The 25475-nt window shown below is 35.3% G+C and overlaps 1 protein-coding gene across 12 annotated transcripts in view; it reads right to left on the bottom strand.

Annotated features, from left to right (window-relative positions):
- The window catches only part of SMG7 (SMG7 nonsense mediated mRNA decay factor), an 80611-nt gene that overhangs the window by 18592 nt on the left and 36544 nt on the right, over positions 1-25475 (bottom strand). For all 12 annotated transcript variants that reach the window (XM_008984855.5, XM_035280220.3, XM_035280219.3 and 9 more), the window contains 9 exons: positions 22495-22526; positions 19715-19832; positions 17891-18023; positions 9244-9415; positions 7993-8064; positions 6993-7143; positions 6495-6630; positions 2607-2769; positions 2102-2258 (listed from right to left, as the gene is read on the bottom strand). In XM_008984855.5, coding sequence (XP_008983103.1) covers positions 2102-2258; positions 2607-2769; positions 6495-6630; positions 6993-7143; positions 7993-8064; positions 9244-9415; positions 17891-18023; positions 19715-19832; positions 22495-22526 — 1134 coding nt within the window. The remainder of the gene's footprint in view (positions 1-2101; positions 2259-2606; positions 2770-6494; positions 6631-6992; positions 7144-7992; positions 8065-9243; positions 9416-17890; positions 18024-19714; positions 19833-22494; positions 22527-25475) is intronic.

Below are 25475 nucleotides of genomic sequence, written 5' to 3'. Positions count from 1 at the left end.
TGAGGATGTAGTAACAGACAGCTATAGTAAGGTTAGTAACCTAAAAAAGAATATTATACTAGTACAATGTCTTCATGCAACACATATAAACTCTCGAGAAAACACTGCAGAAAAAGCTCATGAGTGGATGACCTATTGATATACTGCTTTACCCTGTAACTGTTTTCTAAGTAGGAAAATCACTATTCCATGTATTCATTAGCTTAAGAGAGTATGTTCTCAAAAAAGTACAAGGGAAACAAAATTCTAGAAATTGAGAAGGCCCAGATATAAGAAACTGAAGAATATTTGAATATATATGAAATTCTGAGTTCACAAAAGAAATATTGTTTTTCCATTACTTAAAAGATATAAATGAACATTATTACTTTAATGTATTAGACATGTAAGGAAAATCTTCAGTTTTGAAGAGATATCCCATGTTAGTCTTTAAAATGAGTACTAACATAATTTAAGATAGAATGAAATACCTGCAAGGGCATAATTCTAAACATCTTGGTAAATCTGATAGGAGGAAGAGGAAAGTAAATGACAGAAAAAAATGGAGGGAAAAAAATGTTTGCCAATAAAGCTATTTCTTCTGGCTGAATGTCTTTTGCCATGAGAAGAAATGGGAATATACAGAATGGGCCAAAAGGATAACTGTACAAGATCAACAATAAGAAGAAAGAAAACACAATAAAAATAATAATCCCTACCTATAAATATAAAAACTCTGTAAGCAAATGGTTAAACACGCCGTTCTTCTTTTCTAACATTACTGATATAATATACTAAACTAAACATGTTTGAGTTCTAGAGTACCCAGGAGTAGAAAAACTGAACAGCCTGAGTTAAGAAATGAACATTTTGTGTAAGGAAGCAATGTCTGAAATTCTGTATTACTAAAACCTATGCTAACATTAAAAGGAGATGTACAGAGTATATGCTGTGCTATGTTCCTAAACTCTATTCATGATAATGACAAAATATCATGGAAAGAGCTTATAGTTAACAGGAGAAAAGACAATTATGAAGCAGACAGACTATAAGGTTTTTTTGCCTTTTTTTTTTTTTTTAAAGACAGTCTCACTCTGTAGCCCAGGCTGGAGTATAGTAGCACTATCTCAGCTCACTACAACCTCCACTTCTTGGGTTCAAGTGGTTTTCCTACCTCAGCCTCCCAAGTATCTGGGATTACAGACATGCACCACAATGCCCAGCTAATTTGTATTTTTAGTAAAGATGGGGTTTCACTATGTTGGCCAGGCTGGTCTCAAACTCCTGACCTCAAGTGATCCACCTGCCTCATCCTCCCAAAGTACTGGGATTACAGCTATTGAGCCACAGTGCCTCGCCCATAGGGTCTTAAATATGGCTTCAAAAAGGCATTTTCTAAGTTGTGACGTTGGCCAATATATATGCTGAGCCACAAAGCAAAACTTTCAAAGAGACCCTCCTTACATATACCATGAAAATATGCAGGGGAGGAACTTCCTATTTGGTGCTAAGCCATCTTGAAAGTATTTATTTCTACAATCAAAGGTACACTGAAAGTTTTCATTTATCATTGTAAAATCAACAGTTCCTAAGAACTGTCAGAATTCTTTGTGAATTGTCATTGTGAGTAGCAATGACAAAGAAAATGGTGAGAATCAAAATAACTTTCAATCTTTACGCTTCAAATAAACAAATATTCAAATTGAGTGTTACTGTAAGACAACAGCAAACAGTTTGTGTATAAAAAAAATGAAAGAAATAAAAATCTCTTCCCTTCAATTCTTAAACAGAAAATTGGGGCATACTGTAATAAATAAGAAACAAACCGGTTTTATTTCAAGTTCACTTTGAAATGTGAAAAATGCCTTTTCCCCAGGACAGCAACTGGGAACAAGGGAGTGTACAGGGAGTCACAAATCCTTAAGACTAAGCCTCACATGAAGAATTCAAATAAACAAATGAAAAGCATACAAAGAAGTCTTCAGTTCAACTTCCAGAGAGTCGGCAGAAAATACAGTCTTCCATTGTTCAAATGTTGTATTTTAGAAGGCAGTTTTTACATATTTATGAATATCAAACAAACAAAGCACACAAGTTAACATGAAATTCTAAAAACACTTACTACTGCCTTTCATCCACCACTGCCTCCTGGAAGACCCTGGGTCTGAGTCTTAGCCAGTCCATGGAGACCTTGACTGCTGGAAGAGGGTAGGCGTTGTAGGACTCCTCCGGAGACTCATTCTGGAGAGGACACTTGCACAGGATGCCAAGAAAAGACACTTGAAGAAAAAAAATGTATTCAAAAAGCGTAAGAAATCTGAAACTGTGCCAGTTCAAATTAAAACATTATGTGCCTTCTAATATATTCTGTTTAACACTTAAGTATCTTCCAGTTTCTTCCTAAAAAGACACTTTCTTTCCCATATTAAAAATGTTATAGATACACTTGATGAGAAGGGGTCAGCAGATAAAAGGACAGAACTTGGGGTTGAAAGTTATTCTGAGCTTCTGATTCAGTGTATGAAATACGCTGTGCATTTTATGTCATTGTGCTTTGCTACAATGATGAAATGCCTAAGATGATGCTTTTCAAAAAACATGGCACATGTTAAGAATTTAATACTCACTAAAGAGGGCCAGCAACTGTGTCCAACATAGCTGCTCATCTTGGCTGTAACTGTGCTGCTCGGTTTCATTGCTAAAGTCACGAAGGTGATGAAGTTGAAACAGGTTAATGACAGTGACATGAACTAACTGCTGAGAGTTGAAAGCTTTTTGGAATAGCAGCCTCTGTAAAAGAAGACAGAAGTACTGCATATATTATCAAGAACAGGAACCATGTTTGACACAAGAATTAAACTGGCAGTCTGTATTTAGAACCACCATGTGTAACAGAATTACAGATGAGTAAATGGTTCTGCCCTCAATCCCAGTATTTTGATTGGGTCTAATTATTTCCAAACTGACATTCTGTCTTGAAAGGAATTAATCTAGACACCACAGAATTGTTTGAGCTTTTGTCAAACAAACTTTTTTCCCCTAGGAAACTATACATTTTTAAATATGACCTGAGAAAAGTCTTTTGAGTATTCATCCATAAATTTATACATCTTTGTCCTTTAGCAATTGTTTTATACAAGATATATACATATCAAAAAATTAAGTTGGAACCAATGACTAGAAAGCAACAGAAAGATCCAAAAAATTCTTTTTTGAACTCCGAGTACAAAAAGCATGACTTCTTAGATTTGTCATAAAATTTACTCTTTCAAAGGCTTGATACATTAAAACTTATTTTCTAAACAAGGCATAGCAAGCACATACTCTGGAACAGAGTAAATGACATATTAAAGCAACATTAAGATGTATTAAAGGCACTTCTACAACTGGTGTTTTCCCCTCTTAGAGAAGTACATGCATGAGCATCAAATTTCATTTGCCCTCTAATAACTATGTGTTCACAGTGATCTGTTAACTAGCAATATAATCAATCACCCAGATACTCTCAGTTGGTGCCTCAACGGAATTACCCTTCTACTTTAATAACTGCAATTGTTCTGGATTACCTTCAGATAAAAATACTTTTCTAACAGAAGTTCCTATTTCATCCTACACTTTAGCCATAACCAGTCTTCCTCTATCCCCAGGGAAAATTTTTGCAGAGAGCAGGGATTACCACTAGCATTATGGTGGAAAACGGATAATCCTTACTTACAGTTCCACCAGCAGTGACAGGAGATTCTACCATGTCAGAAACTTACAGCTGCCTCTGCCAAGACTACTCTGAGATTTTTGTTTTTATTTACATAAGGAACCTGAAATAGCCATAGTAAGTTGTATGATTCTAAGAGGAAAGTCTTTTATATTATAATACAATATAGTTATATTATATTAGAGAATACAATTTCCTTCTACTTGAACACCATCACAACTGTCAGTCTTCTTGCAATCTGCCATCTCATTGTATGTATATATCTAGAATGGTTAGCCCTTCTCCAAAGACATCAAGCCTTAATCTTTCATAGAAATTTCCTGAAATCCTGTCTCTTCCCCAGAATTTTCCCACAAAATTTCTCCTTCAGTCTCTACAACTAACCTTCTAAATAAGCTGACATTCATACAAATACTTAATACTGGTATAAAATTAGACTATTTAGTTATATTTCTCAAAAAGCACTGTTTCTTACAAGCATAATATGGTAATGTATTCCCTGTATCTATAAATCCATTGGCATTAATTTTAGAAGGTAATATACCACTGAAGAGGTTCATAGCCAACTAAATAATTTTCTAATATATGTACACAAGTGTTAATGAATATGAATACACCCTACTACGAACAAATGATAATGCAAGTTCATGAAGATACAGACTGTCATGTTTTCCCCTATATCTCCAAAAGCCTGGAAAAGTGCATGGTACATAGCAGGACCTCAATAAACACTTAGTGAATGAACAAGGGTTAGAAATAAGTTTATAATAATAAAGGGTTAGAAGTGAGTTTGAAGTTATTCAGTTGTAATTTCCTAAAATTTAGATTGTATTGGAGAGAATCTTCCAAGGAACAAAATCAGATTAGAACTGATACGATTTTGCTACTCAAACTTTCAACTGCAGTTGAGAAATATACTGAACTAAATACCATTAAGAAACAGCCCACCTTTAACTTACAGCAAATGTGCTACATCTCAATTCCTAGATCCCAGGCCTTAAATCCCTTAGTGGACCTCAATTTGGTAAACATGTCTTCTTAGTAGCTAAAGGTTGTTAGAAACACTGAAGCATACATGTTGATGATATTAATTATTTATATATGCTTTAGAAATACTTTAGAGAATTTACTCCACTATGTTAAAATTTCACTCCAGCAATGTTCTAGTTCAACACTGGGTAAACTTTCAAATAGATCTGCCTCATACTATGTTTAACTTTAGAGTGCTGGAATGATACTTCGAAGTATATTTTAGCAACTGCCCACCCACATTCACCAGAACTTCACATACAGAAATATGTATGTGAAGAGAGTGTTAGCGTTTGAGGTTGAATCAAATGCAAAACTTACTAGGCTCCTAGTCTAGAATAACTTACTTAGTGAAGATTTCATTAAGGTAGGGACCACCCACCAGCACCAATTTAGAGAGTATTTCACAGAACCAGAGCTGGAAGCAATCTCAAGAAGTCCTCTAGTTCAATCCCCTATTTAGTAGGACTGTACTTAAATAATCCAAGAAAGATGGCTGTCAATCTGACTCTTAAGCGCTCCAAAATGGAGAATCCACAACATCCCACAGTCAACTCCCTATCGATTTCAACTTAAAATTTCGGATTTTAGTTTTGACCTCAGGAAAGACAGATATGTTCTTTTCAAATAATCCTTCACATGTCTGAATTCTTACTATAAAAACTATTTAGACTTGTTTATTTCCAGGCTAAACAGCCTACACCATGACAAAGTTAGCTGTTCTTTTCACACTCAACCCTATAAATCATATGTCAGAGGCTAAGTATATTTTAAAACAAAACAAATGATAGCTATTTATAATTATCTAGTATAATATCTTGCATATAGAAAGTATCAACCAAAAAATGATTACCTGTAAAAACTATTTTGCACTGACTATTTTTGGCTAAAAAATAGTTTACCAGTGAATTGCTGGTAGAACTTAACTGTCCAAGTTCTACAATCTCTTCAAAGGTTTGACTTTTAGAAAACCAACAGAAATACTATGAAGCAATTATACACAATTACCCAAGCATATAGATATCTAGAAATAACCAAGAAATATAAAATGTTCTTTGAAACTGTCATTTACTGTTTAACTCAGTGCCTAAAACAGTGACTGAATAGTCAAACATTTGTTGAATAAACTGAAAAGAAAGTTAATACTTAATTTTGACTTTCCCCTTATTTTATGCATTATACTACATTTGAACTGCTAATATCTTAACATGCTAAAATGCCATTTTCACATATATATACAGAACAAAGATTAATTTTATCTCTTCAAATCAGTAAAAGATATCCCCGTTAAATGAAATCCTCATTCCTTTCCTTCAAAATACCACAATCCTGATGAATGCAACCACAGTAGAAATAATGGAACCATAGTCAAAGATGACTGCCAACAAAAAATAAAAAAAGAAAAAGGAAAAGAAAATAACGAACCTGGTTTGCAGAATGCAAATATCTATAAAGTAGGTAACATAATCATATATAAGAATGCACAAACCATCAAAAATAGTAGTTTCAAAACTGAGGAGTTATTTTTTCCATTTTGATAATTTTTGTCAAATGGCAGCTACTCAAGTGAAAACACTGATATACTTGTCTATACAGACCACACCTCAGTTTAAATTGAAGAGAGGATATATGCAAGGATTTCACATGCTTCAAATTTAATTTTTACCAATAGTTCACACAGTTAAGTAAATATAAAAACTGGGAGTCAGTTTCCTCCAAATTTTACGCTTCCTGATTTAGACAAGACAAAAATTCTCTGTATCTGAAATCTAACCTTAAACTGTTCTTCCAATTTCTCTCGAAGAGGGCTCAACTTTTCCAAGCTCTTACTCAGGTACACATGACCGTGGAATTTAATAAAGGCCTTGATGAAGTCAGAAACACCCCACTTGGTTTTCACCTCATCTCGGCTGAAATGAAAGAAAAAAATTCCATGAATCTTAAGCAGCAAAATGGCTACAACTGCTTAAGGAGGCACTGGCTTGCTAAAACAAATGAATACTTGATACACAAAAGAGAATTCTGTATTTGACTAATTTTTCAACTGCAACACACTCAAGATGAGTCAGTATTAACAGCCTGTGTACTCTTTTACTGGGACTGAATCAGATATTGACTGGTTGAAATTCAGTGACTATATAAAAATTATGACAAATCTACATCTTTAGAAATAAGAGAAGCATAGGTCATTATTTTCTGTAAAACAAAGTATAAGAGTTCAAGGCTCCAGGTTACAAAGTCCTCTAGAAAACAACAACAAAATCAACCCCACCTTTCCAGTGCTTTAGAAAGTGCTTTTTGCAGATTAGTGGAGGCAGCTGGGAAAGGGAACTTCACAGCAATGCTTCTGCAGTAGTAGAAAATTGTGGTCAGATGGTCTCCTTTGGAAGAAGCTAAGATAGCCAACTGATTGTAAGGCTGACCTACAGAAGAAAGTTAAGATTCTGGAGTAACCCCAAGAATGACAAAGTCTTGCTATCAGAATATGAATGATCAGTGTTTAAATACTCAAAAAAAAGGGAGTATTTGATAAGGTAAATATGCCTACCTCATTACAAACTGGCATAAAGTACAACGGCACACTTCAGCAATGGTACACAATATCATACACAGCTTAAAAAGTCATAATTAGGGTGGAGAGTGGCTTCACAAAGGGCTAAATAGTAAATAATTTCAGCTGTGTAGGCTAAAGGGTCTCTATCACAACCACTCAACTTTGCCACTGTAGTGTGAAAGCAGCCACAGACACTATGAAACAAGTCGTGTGGTCAGACTGCCATTCCTGCTTTAGACTCTTTCTAGAATCTAAAAGAATTTCAGTGTCTTAATTCTTATTAAGAATGGTTAAAATCATCAAATATCTGCTGTAACTTCTTTAACTCAAGAACTACTGCTAATGCCTAGTTTAGGGCCATTACAAGATTACCTTTTAGGTAATAGATTATTTTTCTGCGGGAAAAATGGTGGTATCTAAAGAAATAATTATTCTATAAGCAATTAAGGAAGCCAGAGTTGTAGAAACAATATCAAGTTATATTAAGAGACTCTATCTGTATTGCTTTACTGACAATAAGTCATTTTACTTGTAAAACAAAAATTCAGTTTACATGGAATGTACAGTTAAATAGAAAAACACGACAATAACAAAACAAAAACAAAAATACATGAAAACATGTATTGCTTTCATAAAACTTCAAAGGTGAGCCTTATCTGCCACGTTGTTATAAAGAACGAAGTGTCAGGGTCAATCTCAGGTTGATAGGCCCACTCACCATTGGAGGGGACAAGCTGAGCTGCATGCCTATAGTAGGACTCTGCCTGGCTGGTCTGGTTTCTGTATCGAGCTAAGAGGAGGAAGAAAGTTAGTTTTTAAAAAACCCAAAAAACAAATAGTAGGGTAGTATTTCCAAAACAGCTATAGTTTTAAGTTCTAAATATAATAAAGACATTAAAGTTAATTTAAAATTAAATGCAGAAAATACTTTAAAACAAATTAACTATAGGATTATGTGTGAAGTGTCCATCAGCCTTCCTTATTTGGGACATTCAGCATGTAACCAATTTTAAAGCTTACCTAGACCCCATTTTCAGGTCCTCCAGTGTCATGCATCACCAGCTCCCACTATGGACTATGCTGGTGACCTGGAGCCGGCCCACAAGAAGGGGTGAGTTATATGGCACTTAAAAACAAAACAAAACAAAATACACTATACAATATGATCTGAAAATGTATTTCTTCAATATCTTATAAATTGATTTTGAAAAATGCCTCATTCCTATCACATTAAATATGTGTGTGCAAAGAATACATTTAAATCAAAACAACCTAAACACACTATCAATGAATCTCCCTGCCAAATTCACTGCTTACTCTGATGTAATCTCCTCATGGAACCGATGATTTGTAATATTCAGAAATCTAAAATGTTCAAACTTAAAAGCAATAATGTTCTCCATTCTTTGTTATTTGAGGACAAGCAAAACATAATCCTATAGTTAATTTGTTTTACAACCTTTCTAGGTCACCTTAAAGGAATGAACGAGAATAAATGTTATGTAATATTCCCAGGTAAAATACATTTAATAGAAATACAAATTAAACTTTTAAAAAGAAAGCAAAATTAAAAATGAACTTTTAGTGCACTGGTAAGAAAGAAAGAGGGCAATTCTGCTTCAGAAGGAATAATTTACAAACCCCACCAGAGTACAGACATTTAATTTAGAAAATATTATGGCACCACTTTGAAAAATTTAGCTTTGATTACATTTTTGCTGTTTATTATTTGCCTATACTACATAAAGTCTTAATAAAATTTAAATCTTAATATGAATTCTTCAAGATGCTCTGCCAATCCCAAAAATATTGAGAAATTTTAAGTTCCTTAGAACACATTTTATAGTTTCTTCTTATGACAATCTAAATTGTGTGTGTATGCTCAGCTTAAAGGAAAAGAGTTTCTTTCTATGACTACTCCAAAGAAAAGGATGAATGTATTATCAATTCCTTCACAGCAAAGGCTCACCAATGTCTCCAAGGTGGACGAGGCAGTGCTGGCAGATATAGGAACAGGAGCTAGACTGTGGCTTCACTATGGCGCTGGTATGCGTCTGTTTATTGCTGATAATTCCCAATTGGGAAGACTTCACACGGCATGGTAAATCTACATTAAATACTGTACACAGTTCTTGTAATAACTAAAAGAAAAACAAAATTTAGTAGTAAGTCACAAGTGCTCTGAAAGTAAAATTTATAAACTGTAAGATGTGTACCTGGTATCACATGGTGCTGAAATCTGAACAAAAACTGCATGAAAATTATATGGTAATCATTCATAGGATAACCAGTATCATTCATTATAAATCATACCTTTTGAATTCTCAAGTATTACAGCAATCTAGGATGTGCATTGAAAAAAACCAGCAGCATTTTTAAAAAAAGATTATTTAACTGGATAGGATTTTCAGACATATTCAGCAAGCAAAGAAAACTACCACCCTCAGAAACACACAAAAATTATTAGATATTGGTTACAAATTTAACTTAAATGCAAGCCAAGGTATTTGTCAGACTTTAGGCACTTCTTGCAATTTATTTTCTTAAGCTATATGCCAATTCACATGTCTTTGCATATACAACAAATCTCATGGTAGTGTAGATCTTTACTGTATTAACCCACTCCTACCTCCTCTTTTCTCTGTTCTTCAAGTATGAAGGTTCTTCTTCCTAGTCAGAGTTAACTATTCTGACTGTGTGTGCCTATTGCTACATTCTTTTATGGCTCCTGTCTGTCTCCCACCTCTCCATTTTTCATCTTTGTTCAACCTCTCACATGCTTCTTTCCTATGGCCCACACACCAAATGTCTCCCACAGAAAAAAACAAGAAGAAAAAACAAAACAGAGCTAAAACACTCCCCTTGACCCTAGATGCCTTTATAGCAACCTTCTAAGGCCTCTTCCTCTTCTTGACCAAATGCCATTAAAGGAGTGCACACTTTTTATATCTGCTTTCTCAACTCCTATTCACTCCTTAATCCATTATGATCTGGCTTTCACACAATCTCTCTCCCTCCTCTCACCCAACTAACCATTACACTACTGAAACTACTTTCAGACAACTGGTTACCTAATAGCCAAATACAATAGATATTTTTCAGATATCATCTTATTGGATCTCTTTTGCTGCACTTAAAACATCTGATCTTATGGCTGATTGCTGAGCTTTTCTAATTCTTTGTATCTCCCCAACCACTCCTTTTTAGTTTCCTTCTTTGAAAGGCTTTTCTCCTCTCGCCTTGCTTGCCAAGGGCTTATTTCTTGGCTGCACACAGTTCTCCACACTGTGAGGAATATTTACTCATAGTTATTCGAAAACTTACTTTCAAGTATAGTCATTCAAATATTATTATATTCATCCAAATATGTGCTAGTATATCAGACACACGGTAAACAAGAGAGATATAAAGATGTGTAAGAAAATGTTTCCTTAAAGAGCTTGTAGCTAAATGGGCAAGTCAGGTACAAAAAGAGAGAAGAAAAAGGGAAAGAGGGAGAGAGGGAGGGAGAAGGGGAAGGGAAAGGAGAGAAGGAGAGAGACAACATGACACACAACCAATAGAATCTTCTACATTTATATATAACTTATTTCTCTAGGTTATTTGTCTTACTTTATCCCTCAGATAAAATAGTAGCAACACAGTATTCATAGGGATAAAGCTCAATTTTTTTTTTCAGAAGAGGATGTGAAAGCAGAAATAATCAAGCGACTGAACTAAGGTTATAGAATTAGAAATATTTTGATTCTATCATCACTCTAACATGTGCAGAATTCAAAATAAGACACCCTAAGGGCTTGACTCAGAAGGATCCAAATCATGCCACCTTTTTCTTAAGATAAAAATCACCTCCATAACTAAATATAAATTCTGTGTACCCTTTCTCACTAGGCATGGAAATTATTTACTACATCTTTACCTGTACTTGTGCATTTGTAATGCGCAAGAAATTCACTAACATAAAATTGCGTAAACAAAGCCAGGCATGGTAGCTCCTGACTGTAATCCCAGAACTTTGGGAGGCCAAGGTGGAAGGATCGCTTGAGGTCAGGAGTTCAAGACCAGCCTGGGCAGCAAAGCAAGAATCTGTCTCTACAAAATAATAAATGAATGAATATAAAAATAAAATAAAATAAAAAATTATCCAGGTGTGGTGGTATGCACTGCTATAGTCCCAGCACTTTGGAAGGCTGAAGCGGGAGGGTCACTTGAGCCCAGGAGTTCCAGGCTGCAGTGAGCTACGGTATACACTGCACTCCAGACTGGGTGACAGAGAGAGACCATGTCTTAAAAAAATAAATAAAATGAATAAAAAAAATAGGGTGAATAAGTTAATGCCCTGAATGGGATGGGTTAAGAAATAGAAAAAGCACAAGGTACGGGAAAAAACAACAACAAAAATACACACACACACTACACACATATAAAAACATATATATGTATATGTGTATAAAAACGTATGTATATATATGTTTTTATATATACATACGTTTTTATACACATATACATATATACACATACATACACACACACACATACATATATATGAAAAAACAAAAAAAGCAGATAACTGTTGGAAATGGCAAGAAGAAACATTAGAGGGTTAAAGAACTAACTTTAATAGGTAATGAAAAAAACAGACTGGAAAACTGGGAAAGGCTGCACATCTAGCGAAAACAAAAAAGAAAGATCACAAAAAATAAATAAAAATATGGTTGGAACATCATACAGAATGTCTTGTAATAAAATTTCTGCCTGAACCCAAGACTTTAAGTGGTCATACCAGACAGAAAAAGCTCCTACTGGCTTAATGATTCTGGGAAAGAGAGCTTTAGTTGCTTTAGAGAGAGTAACAAGATGGAACTAAAGAAGAGAAAAAGATGTTTCGTAAGTTGAACAAAACAGTTTCCTACCTTCATAAAGGTTGACCCCAATGTAAATTACTTTGTAGTGGTTTTCTCAGTCTGATAAGAACTTAGTTACTTCATTACACAGAAGTACCGACCAAGAGATAGTCCTAAGGCTGTAGCTAATAATTAATGCCTCTAGTTCTTCCCAAATTACAACCATGGTACTATAAAACTGGAAAATGAATCTACAAGCATTTGTCAACTTTCTTTTTACAGCCAGGAAGCTAAGTGCCACAGAGGTCAGTAACTTGCCCAAATGGTCACAATTAGTCAGCACTAGAGCAGTAGGAGAACAGTTTCTGGGTTCCTGTTTATCAAGCGATTTTTACACTATCCTGTGTCTCCTCAGCTCTTTATTCCATGCCAAGAATGAAAGATTGATCATGAAGATAACGGAATATTATCTTTTATACTAATACAGAAACTCAGTAATTATACTTTTTTTTCCTGTTCCTATTTTCTCAGAATAATGGCCACCGTTCTGTTCTTTGATGTTTAAAAACAACCTACAGAATGGTATATCTTTACTGTGACCAGGAATTTGGTTCTTTTTTAGGCACTATGCTTTAACTGGTTAACAAAACGATAGCTAAGAAGTTAAAACTAAACCAGCCTGGATAACAGTGAGACCCATTCTACAAAATATTTTTAAAAAGGAGCTGGTATATGCCAGTAGTCCTAGGTACTTGGGAAGCTGAAGTGGGGGAGAATCACTTGAGCCAAGGAGTTTGAGGCTGCAGTGAGCTATGATCAACCACTGCACTTTGTCTCTTAAAACAAAACAAAACAAAAAATACTATCTTCACAGAAAATGTTACTGTGGATAACGAAGCACTAGTCTCTTCTCAATCCATTCCAATTAGATATCCATCCCCAACACTCTGAAGTTACATTTCATCAATACAAAAACACCATACATTATAAGATGAACCATTATCTTATATAATATTGAGAACAAAACTGCAAGTTACTTGGTGACTTGTCATCTATTACAAACTTATCTCTATTTCAGATATGTTAAAATATGAAAAAATGTTTTAGAAATGAAGAAATATGGTATTCATTAAGTTGACCAATGACTCCCATGTTGTCAAATCTAATCGATCACTTTAAATCTTACTTTAATTCTCAGTGGCACTCAACAGGGTTGATGATTCCCTTCCTTATTCAGATGTTTTTTTCTTGGCTTCCAAGGCATCTTCTCTCTCTCTCATATTCTCGTATTGCAATGGTGGCTCCTCCTATGCTAAATCTGTTACCATTCGACTAAGTCAGTGTTCTTTACTATAATAATAAAATTTAATCTGGCCCTGATGTTTCCACTGGGCTCCAAGCTTGTTTATTCAATTGCTTATTTCACATCTCTACTTAGATGTCAAACAGGCATCCATTTTAACAGAGAAAAAGGTGCTTTCTCCCTAGTGTTCCCCATTTCAGTAAATGGTACAATCATTTGACTAGCTGCTCACATTGATAACTCTATCTGTTTTGACTCCTCCCTTACTCTGATTCCAGAAATTCAATCTAATCCATCTAATCCAAGTATGGCTAATAGGAGTTAACAGCATTAACTTCCATAGAGCTTCCATACCTGACGCCATTATCCAGGGCTATCTTTTAAAAATGCAAACCTGATCATGTTCCTCCTTTGCTTACTCTCCAATGACCTGCAACTCCTTTTTCTTTTTCTTTTTGAAACAGGGTCTCCCTGTCGCCCAGGCTGCAGTGAAGTAGCACGGACATGGCTCACTGCAACCTCAACCTCCTGGGCACAAGTCATCCTCCTGCCTCAGCTTCCTAGAGTAACCAGGACTACAGGTGTGTACCACCGTGCCTGGCTAATTTTAAAATTCTTTGTAGAATGCAGTTTCACCATGTTACTCAGCCTGGTCTCAAATGATCCTCCCACCTCAGCTTCCCAAAGTGTCAGGATTACAGGAATGAGCCACCATGCCTGGCCTGCAGCTACACTTAAAATTAAAATTCAAAACTCAGCTTTTAAGGCCATACAACAATCTGGAATTTGTCTACTTTCTCAATTTGATGGTAAGTATGTACTGCATGTATTCAAGAAAGATGTATGGAACATTACTGTTAGTAATACCATTATCTGTTTCAATTATCAATTCAAGAGAATATAAAAATGCAAGTGAGGCCGGGTGCAGTGGCTCATGCCTGTAATCCCAGCACTTTGGAAGGCTGAGGTGGGTAAATCACCTGAGGTCAGGAGTTCGAGACCAGCCTGGCCTACATGGTGAAACCCTGTCTCTACTAGAAATACAAAAATTAGCTGGATGTGATGGCACACACCTGTAATCCTAGTTACTCAGGAGACTGAGGCAGGAGAATTGCTTGAACTCAGGAAGCAGAGGTTGCAGTGAGTGTCACTGCACTCCAGCCTGGGCAACCAAGTGAGACTCCATCTCAAAAAAAAAGCAACTGAAAAGTCCTATTAATGTAGTTAACTGATATCATAATGTGAGAATAAAGAAGTTTACTGATGCTTATTCTATAATTATCATAATTGTCGAACCACTGCCTGTGGAATGCAGTTGGGGAGAATCAATGCTTATTACAATTTTTTTTTTTTAATTAATTTCAAAGAGTAGCCATGTTTTCCTTTAAAAAAACAACTTTTTGAGACATTTAAATGATTTTATTATTCCCCCACTTATAAAATGTTTTTACAAATACCATACACCCTCAATAAAAATGGTAATTCTTTACTTCCTTGCAGATCTTTTTTGATTTACCAATGTCTAGTTAAATCCTTGGGAATGTATCACATGTATGTCATGTAACAAAAAAAGGTTAACAATTATTTTTCAAGATGACAAACCAATCTGTATAATAGCTATTATAAAAATGTACTGCAGAAGGTGGATGCCTTCCCTCTCCCCCCAGCAGAGCCAGCTGCACCACCTCCTTCCTACTCCTCCTACTTTAGTCATGTTCCCAGTTCTAGCTTCTATTCATGGGGGAAGGAAAAGAGATTTGAATCAGAAACAAGACTAAGGTTTTAAAACTGAACTATGCTTCAAAAATGGAAAGCAACCAGAATGTTATAGAATCTGTCCAAGAAATGATGGGAATCTGGGAATCCAACAGAGCACAGTTGAAAGTAGTGACTGAAAAAAAGTTACCACTTTGTTAATATCCCACTGAACTGAGACTACTCAATTAATATGTAGAATCAAATTATATACATAACTTTATATGATTTTCACTTAATAACAAAACAATCTTTTCATCTTAGAAAATCTTAATATCAACCTGTAATCATTTCATGTTTCCATTCTACAGTTATGCCATAATCTAACTATTATACTCCTGTAGTACATTAGTGTTGTTTTCAAATGTTAAGATGTGAATTATACTTATCTGTTTCCTTAAATGTGATAATTTCCCTCATTATTAAATATGCACTGATCTATGGACGAAGGAAAAGGTATTGCCAAAGACAAAAACAAAAAAACAAAAACCCTGGTAACTTCTGCACTTCAAACAACTCTAAATAAAATAAAAAGGACAAAGAAGAAACTAGTGAAAAATGTTATAAATGATGACCTTTGGGAAAACAAAATGGTGTCAATAGTATTTAAACTTTCACTTTAAACTTTGTAATAATTTCAATTTGAACAACTTGCCCTCAGGAGGTAATACAATATTAGAGAAAATGCTTTATACACAAAAAAGCTCATCAAATTGTTAACAAGGAAAAGTTTACAATATGTTTATAAAACAGATACAAAAATGGATATACTGTGTGGTCTTAAATATGTAAAAAAGTATCAAAAGACAAGAAAAGCATATATTAAAATGTAATTTATCCAGAATGGGAGGACTAATAAACTTTTTTGGGACTTTGTGTAATTCACAAATTTCTTGCAATTGGTATGCATTACTTTTACATTCAGAAAAGAAAAAAATACCTATTAACGTATCATGTTTTCATTTAGACTAGGTATTTCCTTGAAGGTAAAGATTCTGTCAAATTTCCCTCCATATTCTCAGCATCTAGTATTGTGCCTTACAAATAGTAGGCTTTTGACAGCTACTTGTAAAATGAACTAACCTTTAACATCTGCTTTAAGGACCAATCCCTCTCTCCAGAAGTATCCCCTCTCCAAAAGTATCAACTTTTTGATTGCTGCTAAAAGCTGGCATTAATTTAAAAATAAATGTTGAGACTAAGAACCACACTTGAGTTCTTTCAACAATGAACTCTGATGAATGTTTTAGTCTAAGTAAAACATAAATAACCTCCGAAATGACAGCTATTTGAATTGTTCCAACACAGAGATTCTTTTTTTGGAGACAGGTCTTGCTCTGTCACTCTGGCTGGAGTACAGTGGCACGATCATGGTTCACTGCAGCCTTAAATTCTTGGGCTCAAGCGATTCTCCTGCCTCAGCCTCCAGAGCAGCTGGGACTACAGGCAGGCACCACCACACCCACTTGAACTCCTGGGCTCAAGTGATCCTCCCACCTTGGCCTTCCAAAGTGCTGTGATTACAGGCCTGAGCCGCTGTGCCCAATGGAGATTTTTTTTCTTCATTTAAAGAGATGATAAAATAAAAATGAAGCCAAAATATAGGTAGCAATGGTTAAGCAGTACTATAGTGAGAACTAGCCAAAAATTTATTTCCATGCAAGATTCTTGAAACATTCATTGTAAGATACTAATTCTTACATTGTAAGATACTAAGTCTTAACATTCATTGTACGATACTAATTTATATACAAAAATTTTGTTAATTATAAATGCTATTACAAATGGATGAGATGCTAATTTTCTAACAGATTCTGCTTAAAGAAAATTCTGGTCAAAAATATTTATTCTTTTACCTTGCCTGATTTAGAAGTTCTATCAGGATGTGACTAAGGAAAAAGAAAATCTCTGGGGACAATGAATAATAGCTTATTATTCAAACAGAGGAAAAGCTACTCACTTCTTAGTTTAATAACATCTCAAATCCAGATAAATTCCATTGTATAAATAATACTATGAAAACTCACTTGATATTACAAATTTTGACTATTTCCTAACTGGCACAACATAGCTGTTATTTTAATGACTATAGCTATATCTATAAATTCACATTTCCTCTATCTCCACTTGTAACTAATTCTACTGTTTCACTAAGACTTTGAGCTCACTATCCCTTTTCTGTTCATGCAGTTAAACTTCCAACCTTTAAGCTAAACATCAACCTTTTTAAGAGTAGAGCCTTTATTTTTTTAAAGGTCTTATGGACATTTGAATTAATTTAAGATTATAGGCTGGGCACAGTGGCTCACATATGTAATCCCAGTACTTTGGGAGGCTGAGGTGGGCAGATCACTTGAGCCCGGGAGTTTAAGACTAGCAGGGCAACACTTCGTCTATATAAAAAATATAAAAATTAGTCAGGCGTGTTGGTGTATACCTTAGTCCCAGCTACTGGAAGGGCTGAGGTGAGAGAATCATTTGAGCTAGAGAGGTTGAGGCTGCAGGGAGCCATGATAGCACCACTGCACTCCAGCCTGGGTGACGAAGTGAAAGAGGTGACCCCCCTCCCCGCAAAGAAAAGATTATAGGTGATCAATCCCTGGATGGCCCACATAATGGTCACAAGAACTGTTTACATGGGCATTAAGATATGTACAAAGAGTAGAATATTTACCACTAATAGTAAGAAAACTGGTATGCAATGCAGAACTCACCTGAGTATAGAAGCCACTAGCTGCCTCTAGGAACAGAGAAAGGTTTGCCTGAACTTCACTCCGATTCGGATTTGCTCGATTCTTTGCCTGGCCTTGTAGTGTTGTGATCTGATTCTTAAAGGCGTGATTCCAGCTGAAAACAAAATGTAATTCTATTTGGTATAGCAGTGACTCACTGGGCAGACACTGGTCCCCCTGAGAACAAGAAAGAACTGTCTGTTATAATTGTACCATACTAGAAAGTAAACCTGCATTAAAGTTACTCTCATTTAAATAACTTCATGCTTCGCTTTGAAGAAGACTAGACATGCGGTAGAATCCAACTGACCTTAGTAAACACTTACCAAATGTTCGAATCATCAGATTGTGGCTTCAGCTATTAATCTTTTAGAACTACTAGTTTATTTAGGAATCCCAGTAGAAAATCAGAACAATAGTGGCAAGATCAAAGTAAAAATAAGGTATTAACAAATTTCTACATATTGTGCCAAAAGTGAAGGACTATACCCTACCAAGTGACATGTATATGGTGGAGAGGGGAGGAAGATTTTGTAAACAGTAAGCCATATCTCTTATTTCCCCAAAAGTTATTTCCCAGAGCATTCAGTTTCACTGCTATTGAATAGTTTTGTTTATTTCTCCTGTGATAAACATTAAGAGGTTGAAATACAAGCCACATTTCAAATTTGGCTATTTAAAATAAGAAACAATATAATGCTGAAACATGACATATCAAAGTCCTATTATAAAATGCTTTTCATTAATCTAGTCATATATAGAATCAGTTTAAGTCCAGTTATGATGAATATAGTCACTCTCTAACCTGGAAACCATAGTGGGGAATAAAAAACTAGAATAAAGGGAAGATATTACTAGCTTGATTAAAAGAAGCAAACACAGATAAGAGGTTTACAATCTACCTGGAAAGTACCTGATTATCTATCAATATCAACTTCTGAGGCTCTAGCTCTCTCGGCTTTTTAATGATTTAGGAGGACAATCACTTCCTTCAGCATTTCTGATGACATCTTATCCTTGACTCTAACATCACAGGACAAGGATTTTGATGGTTGTGATTTAGCTGTATTACTAGACTTCCTAAAAATATAAAGTATCTAAGACAGATGTGAATGATAGAAAAAAACTAATCTTCACCACAACAACTTAGGGTAATGGACATTAGTAAACAGTATTCTCAATTGATTTTTAAATTTCTATCAGGCTAATGTCCCTATTCCAATTTATAAGGCAAAGCCTTCCACAAAAGACAATTACTCACTTGGGAATCTGGTTATCTGCATTTCACCCCTCATTAGAAAGAACAAGTGGAAAAGTCTAAATACACAAAATCTTTCATTTTACTGGGGGTGGGGGTAGGAAATACTACCAATTTATTAATTAAAAGGAGGAATTTTCCTTATAATGCAAATACATTTTCCTGACAGATAAATTATAGAATCACATTTACCAAAGAAAGATATTTTTAAAGACTACTCTTAAATCATGGCTTAAGTATAAGACTGACCACAGAGAATCCAAACACTCTTAGTATGTGAAATAGATATATTTGCTTTTGTGATATACCTTAAAAGAGCTGCCCTAATGACCTTAATAAAATTCAACTCTAAACATTTCTCTTCTTAACTCCCAAGACTATATCTGAAATAGTATCAATGACCAAATATCACAAATGCTAGAATTTATTTCCACTGAAAGAGCTTACTCTGCAATAGGTTGAAAAATAAATAACCAAACAAACTGTTTTAAAGTCTTGGTGAAATTCTTGATCTTACAGGGACTTCCCAAATGATAGATAATACTTACAGATCCTGCTCTACTTTCTTGTCTAAAGCGTATTCCAAATCAGTAACTAGCATTTTCTGGTACAGGTCCTGCAGAGCCTGCCTGGATGTCCAGACTTCAGCTGGACCCAGCTTAGAATCTGAGTAACAAAAACAGAAACGTAACAGTAGACAGATAAACTCCAACAGTTAAAACCATTACACCACACCAATGACTTCTTGTTCCATCCCCACAGCAAACGCTGCTCTAAATATATTCCATAGAATGCTGCAGAAGTTTAATACTACTGTATTTCAAATGACTTTTACCTTCTAAGTCTGGTTTACAATGCTTGTGTTTTCAGTTTTGAAATAACATCATGAAATGAAAGGGTTTTTTTTAAAAAAAGAATGGTTTGCCCTTTGCTTTTTGTTTGTATTTCTGCCTATTTATATAACAGGAAGCTATATGTCTCACAGTAAGCCACCTTATTTGGAATAACACACTGCCAAGTTGGTCTGCTTTCTCTCATACTGTAACTCTTTGTCCAAAGCAACGTTTTTTTTTTTTTTTTTAAAGAATTCCCACAAATGTCCTTACAGAATTTTTACATCAGCTGACTATCCAGCAGTTGCTTTGGTATTCTGCCGTTACTCCTATTCTCAGTATATTAACCCAATAAGCCAGGACAGTATTATTTTCATGAGTGGTAGACTGTTTTCCAAGACACTTTTGTGAGCAATCCACATTAGCCATTTAATGTAAACGAAGACTTAGAAGACTGGGATTAAACTGCTAAAGAGGTCAGATGAGAGACTGGGTGTAGGATGTAATCAGAAAATCAGACTCTGACTACACATAATGTAAAATAGGGACCATGCTGTCTGCCAGAGTCATGCAAGGCACATTTACCTTTGTGATCACTGGGATTATGATTGCTATAACTGACAGTAAGCTACCTCAGTAGGTGAACTGTTCAATTATATATTTCCCAAAACTAGGTGGGCTATTTAGTTTTGCTGCTACGCAATGACATAATCTTCACTCTTCTTTAGGTTTGCTATTAGTGTATCTATAGCCACCACAATCCTATTTTGCAAAGAGAATCTCCTGGATTTGAGTTAATGCTCCTAAGAGTTTACAGGCTAGTAAGAATAGAGTTTAGTATCAGCTTCTTGTTCCCAGTTAAGTTTTTAATCACTAAATAATAGAGTTAGTCAACCCTGCTTTAATTCACTTATGGCAAGAAAAAGAAGTATAAAAGATTATTAATTCTCAACTATCAGACAGTCGTTCAAATGAGTAGACTTATTATATTGGTTTCTGGGCAGCCAAAGGTCTCCTATAAAGGTCAAACCCTAAGACTATTTACTAAGGTTGTTCAATGCCTAAGAAAAGGTAAATGATACAGATAGCTTGACACTGCTCCACGTTCTGTTTTCATCATACAATAGATTATGCCAATTCAAGAGCATAATACAGTAGCTCAGAGCCAACACACTGACATACACAATACAGATGATGACAATCTGTTAACAAAGGGAAGAATGAGGTGTTATGAGTAAATATATAAGCTATTCACTCCCCCCGCCCGCCCCTTCCTTGAACAAGGTGACATGAGATTACCCATGAACTCTCAGCACATTAACCTAAGAGACTCTAGAGTTGAGAAAAAGACATTTCGATAGTCCTTTTCCACTTTGTAAATCTTAGTAGGTATGCTGTTTAATTCTTTTTTGTGTGTGAATTTCACTGCAGAACTAAATTCTTCAAAAATTTAGAAGATGATTCACTAGTACATATTCCTCTTACATTTTAGGATGGCAAATCCTGTTACGGAGGGCATACTGATCACTACACAGTTATTAAAATGTATTTTCTAATTTTGTATTTAAATCATTTACTCCCCCCCCCCTTTTTTTTTTTTGAGATGGAGTCTTGGTCTGTCACCCAGGCTGGAATGCAGTGGCATGGTCTTGGCTCACTGCAACCTACACTTCCTGGTCAAGCAATTCTATTGCCTCAGCCTCCACAGTAGCTAGAATTACAGGTGCATGTCACCATGCCCAGCTAATTTTTGTATTTTTAAGAGACAGGGTTTCACCATGTTGGCCAGGCTGGTCTCAAACTCTTGACCTCAGTTTATCCACCCACCTCGGCCTCCAAATGTGCTACGATTACAGGCATCAGCCACCATGCCACTGTGCCTCATTCACTCTTTTCAATGGCTAAGTCTGGCAGTTATTCTTCAAAAAGACCTCAGTCATTATTCAAAGCAACAAAAATATGGGAGAACAGAAAGGCAGCAAGATAGCTCACTCAATTTCAAGGACTTTCAATAGAATTTTTCTGTAAATATTTTTTCTGAAGGTTTGGTTTAGTTAATTATAAATAGGAAAAGAGTATTTTCCCAGAAAGATAATTAGCCTAATACTGTAAGATATTTTGGTTTATATGGGGTATGTTATTGTTTCTGTATGTCTTAAATCATTAATAAAAAGTTTCTTTATAACATCTGAGAAGGGAAAGAAAATTAAAATAATAATAAAAAGTTTCATTAAAAATTAAGTGATTATATAAACTAAATTAGGTAACATTCAATTCGGTATGCCATATATTAATATTATATGCAATTCTCAACAATTATTTAAGCACGAATTCAAACTATAAAAACAATAAATATTTAAAACAGACAGTAAGTTATCATCCCTTCTGGCAACTAGGACAGAATTTAGTGCTGTGGGTAATAGAAGAAAGAGGATATCCTTCCATTAATTTGATGTATAAAATATATTGTGAAAAAGAAATAAGCCAGCCAATACCTGTCATGTCAGCCTTCAGGACTTCTGCCTGCCTAGATAGAAAAAAACAATATATCAGTTAGAAACAAAACAAATGATATCAATAATACTAAAAGTTAGGTGAAAGCATATACTACAATGAAGGTATACAGCGGCTAGATCTGTGGCACTGCAATTAGTATCCCTGCTTTAACATCACTGTAGCACAAGGTCTTGGCAAATTAATGCCAATACTTAAAAGTTTAAGGACCCTTAGTGATCTCTTCTGCTAAGTAGAGTCCACTGTCTTGCTGTTTTCCTCCAAATGTGATTTACTTAAGATAGTATTAAATGATACTCATTAAATTTTAAAAAATTCTCTCAATGCTGCCAAAAAACCCTACCATGTTTCTCAATTCATTAGTCACCAAAACTATGTCAAATTTCCTCTCTTCAAGCTACTGATTCCTATGCCCTTTCCACATCCCCAAATGACAGTTCCATACCTCAGGGAAAACAAAACAATTCCCACCTACTACACACGTACTACATTTATTTAGCTTACTTCTAACTTTTTCTTGTTAAAACACTAGAGGTACTGCTCCTCTCATTTGGGACCAATAATTCCACTTAGGTATGTTCTTGCTAACCCTTCTTAAGGACTGACTGTTCCTTTGATTTACCCCTCCTCTTTCAATAATTTTGAGACTTCCCTCATTCATCTAAACCGTTCCTTTTCTTCAGTATTTTAACATGTCCAAGTATCTCACACATTTTAAAAACCTTCTGCCCCATTTTCCCCTCTAGCTGCTGCCTCTTTTTTCCCTTTCAAATTCTTCAATGCCTGTGCTCAAGAGATCCAAAACTGAACTCAAGACTCATCCCCATCCCCTACCTCTAGTTCTCTTTCTAATGTTTTTTCATCTTAACAAATGCATCATAGCTTTCTACTTGTGGAAAGCAGAAACCTGGAAGTCCTCCATGACAACTTTCTCCTAAACCCCTAACATCTATAAACTCCAAAAAATGTTATCTACTAAATAAATCTTTAATCTGTTGATTTCATTTCTTCTTCAGCCACTCTCATTTAAGAACCATCCCTTGGCTTTGTTTTCTACACTTCATTCTTACCCTTTTTCATTCTGTTCTCCCAACAGCTGTCAGAGGATCTTTTAAAAATGCAAATCTGATCTAGCAACTGTCTCTTTAAAACATTTTAATGACTTTCCACTACTCTGAGGGTAAAGAACAAAATCTAAACTGTCCCACAATATTTGACAGTCTCTGAACTCTACTTCCACTACTCTTCACTCCTTGATCTCTGTGCTCATTTCTGGACTTCTGGACTGGACTTCCTTTGCCTGCTTAATTACCACTCATCTTTATCTCAGTCAGAACATTACTGCTTCAGAAAGCCCTACCTGAACTCCATCTATATTAAGGATATTCCTATTTTATGCTCTCACAGCACTTGTAGTTTTTCTTCATATTACAGATTTTAAGAATGCTCATCACAATTCCTTGTCTACTAGCACAGCACCATGCACACAACAGACAATAAATATTTTTAATGACAGGAAAAGTATGAATCAGGCTCATAAACTCTATTTAAGGAGGTAGGTACGTAAACTTAAAAGCAAGTTGTTGTTTTTATTTTTATTTTTTGAGAGAGAGAGAGAGAGACACACACACACACACACACACACACACACACACACACACACACACACACTGGTCCTTTCTATGTTGGCCAGGATGGGCTTCAACTCCTGGGCTCAAGAGATCCTCCTGCCTCAGCCTCCTAAGTAGCTGGGCTTACAGGCACATACCACCATGCTGGGTTGAGATTTCCATTTTAAAAAGTGAACTTTTAACATGAAAGCTGCAAAATATTAAGGTTTTAAAATTTTTATTGTAAATATTGTTTTATATAATTTAATAAGTATTTAATGTCAACTGTATTAGGTTGGTGCAAAAGTAGTCACGGTATTTGCCATTTAACATGGCTTTGTTTTCTTTTAAAGTATCAGACAGTAAGTATTTTATGACTGGTGGGCCATGTGTGGTTGTCTCAACTCTTCAACTCTGCCATTTAACATGGCAAAACCCAAAACTACCTTTGCACCAACCTAATAAATTTAAGTTTCGGCCAGGTGCGGTGGCTCACGCCTATAATCCCAGCACTTTGGGAGGCCAAGGTGGGTGGATCACGAGGTCAAGAGACCGAGACCATCCTGGTCAACATGGTGAAACCCCGTCTCTACTAAAAATACAAAAAAAAATTAGCTGGGCATGGTGGCACATGCCTGTAGTCTCAGCTACTCGGGAGGCTGAGGCGGGAGAATTACTTGAACCCAGGAGGTGGAGGTTGTGGTGAGCCAAGATCGTGCCATTGCACTCCAGCCTGGGTAACAAGAGTGAAACTCCACCTCAAAAAAAGAAAAAAATATAAAATAAATTTAAATTTCATTAAAATGTAAAGCAAACCTTTTCATTCTCTTAGCCTTTAAAAGATATTTACACCTTTTTTTTAAAAAAAGTTAAGCTTTCAAACAACAATCACAAGATGGTGCTAAGGAAGGTAACCACAAGCCCTATGAAAACTAGTAAATAAATGAACAATACTTAAACAAATAACTACACTTAGTCATAAAATGTAACATCACACCAAATTCCATTACCCATATAGCCTGGCTTCACTCTTAACTTCAGGTGTTAACTTTCCCCATTAAAAACCATACACATTTGCAAAGCTGTTGGCTAATGCCTTTAAAACTTAAGATTCTACAATGAATAAAGCATACCATATACCCTTATCCTACCAATGTCACAACTGTTGCTCCTCCCCTGAAAAATTCAATTGGAGAATACTAATTATAAACCCTATACTGAGGAAGCTAGGGTTAATTAGGTACCTTTACTAGATTCAATGAATGATCTTTCATTTTGTCCCTGAGTTGCAAAGTTACAAAGGATATATTTTACTATGCTTCCCCCTTTGTTGGCTAAAAATTCACACTCAA

Source organism: Callithrix jacchus, chromosome 18, assembly GCF_049354715.1.
Source record: "Callithrix jacchus isolate 240 chromosome 18, calJac240_pri, whole genome shotgun sequence".
NCBI classification, from domain to species: domain Eukaryota; kingdom Metazoa; phylum Chordata; class Mammalia; order Primates; family Cebidae; genus Callithrix; species Callithrix jacchus.
This window is presented reverse-complemented; position numbering and strand designations above follow the sequence as displayed.